This window comes from Triticum urartu, chromosome 7A, assembly GCF_056163025.1.
Source record: "Triticum urartu cultivar PI428250 chromosome 7A, HENAU_Tu73, whole genome shotgun sequence".
NCBI classification, from domain to species: Eukaryota; Viridiplantae; Streptophyta; class Magnoliopsida; order Poales; family Poaceae; genus Triticum; species Triticum urartu.
In genome coordinates this window covers 695,484,902-695,486,023 of record NC_141879.1, presented here as the reverse complement: position 1 = coordinate 695,486,023, position 1,122 = coordinate 695,484,902, and the positions used below count along the sequence as shown (strand labels likewise).

The 1,122-nt window shown below is 60.1% G+C and overlaps 1 protein-coding gene across 1 annotated transcript; it reads left to right on the top strand.

The window, feature by feature from the left end:
* Positions 1 to 337: 337 nt before the first annotated feature.
* Positions 338 to 727, top strand: LOC147961653 (ethylene-responsive transcription factor 1B-like). Its single transcript, XM_087533888.1, has one exon. It carries the CDS (start codon positions 338 to 340, stop codon positions 725 to 727), a length of 390 nt encoding a protein of 129 aa, XP_087390014.1.
* Positions 728 to 1,122: the final 395 nt, after the last annotated feature.

Here is a 1,122-nt window from a genome sequence, read left to right as displayed (position 1 = left end):
TCGTATAGAACCAGCCCTGTTACACAAGATTTCTTTTATGAAGCCTACTGCTGACATGGAGTTGGTATACAGCCAGTAGTCGGCGCTTCTATTAATCATGGTCTGATTCCAAAAAAGCACCCCGGGGTGCCCACCGATAGGGCCGGCTGTAGCAAGCACAACAATCTAAGAGCATCTCCAACACGCATGCGGAATAAGCCGCGCGCTAGATAAATCTCCCATTTGGCGCGCGAGGGCCGTTTGGCGCGCTCCAGCCAGCGCGTGCACGGGAAAAGACGGCATCACACGCGGCAATTTTGGCGCGTGTTGTCTAGCGCGCAGAATAAAAGCCACGCGCATGCGTCCACCAACCGCCACCCTTTGCCTCCCGCCGCGCCTTCTTCCTCACCTCTTCCGGTGCGCTGTCGCCGCCGCACCTTCTCCCCCACCTCTTCCAGCACCTCGCCGCCGCTGCGCCTTCTCCCCCCGCCTCCAGCGTGCAGCCGTGCCGCCACGCCTCCGGAGCAGCTCTAGCTTCCGCGGCGTTCACCTCCGCCCCTCCAGTGTGTATTGCGCGGAGATCCGCTCCGGCGATACACGCCTTGGGCTCAGAACGTTCGAGACCGCCCACGAGGCCACCCGCACATATGACGCGGCTGCGTGGTGCCTCAGGAGACCACGGGCGCAGATGAACTTCTCCGACGTGCGGATGTGTGAGCAGGCGCAGGAACTCGGGCCTCCCCCGTGACTAATCTCCGAGGAGGATCGCCGCGTCCAGTGGAGGCGGCAGCGCCACCTCCTCATTGTCGAGGCGGATGAGCACACCATGGCGGTGTGGCGCGAGCGCTTCCCGCACGATGTTGTCATCGAGAATGAGTTCTGGACGCACAGGAGGGCAGAGTGAGCCGCGCGTCTGGCGGACAAGCGTGCGCGGAAGGCACTGGCGGAAGGCCAGTGCGAGCTGGGACCTGCATCGACCCGGGACGAGGAAAATCCTCAGTGGGTCGACACATTTATGTTGTCCGACTACACCACCGAGGAGGACGCGTTTGTCTAGTTTTATTTTCATCGTTTTATCTAGTTTAAGCATCATTTTATCTAGTTCTTTTCGCACTGTATGAATTAGCTTGGGGTGTGGGGCTT

Excerpts from the sequence above, each read along its gene's own strand:
- LOC147961653 (XM_087533888.1), top strand. The coding sequence starts at position 338 with ATGCGTCCACCAACCGCCACCCTTTGCCTCCCGCCGCGCCTTCTTCCT.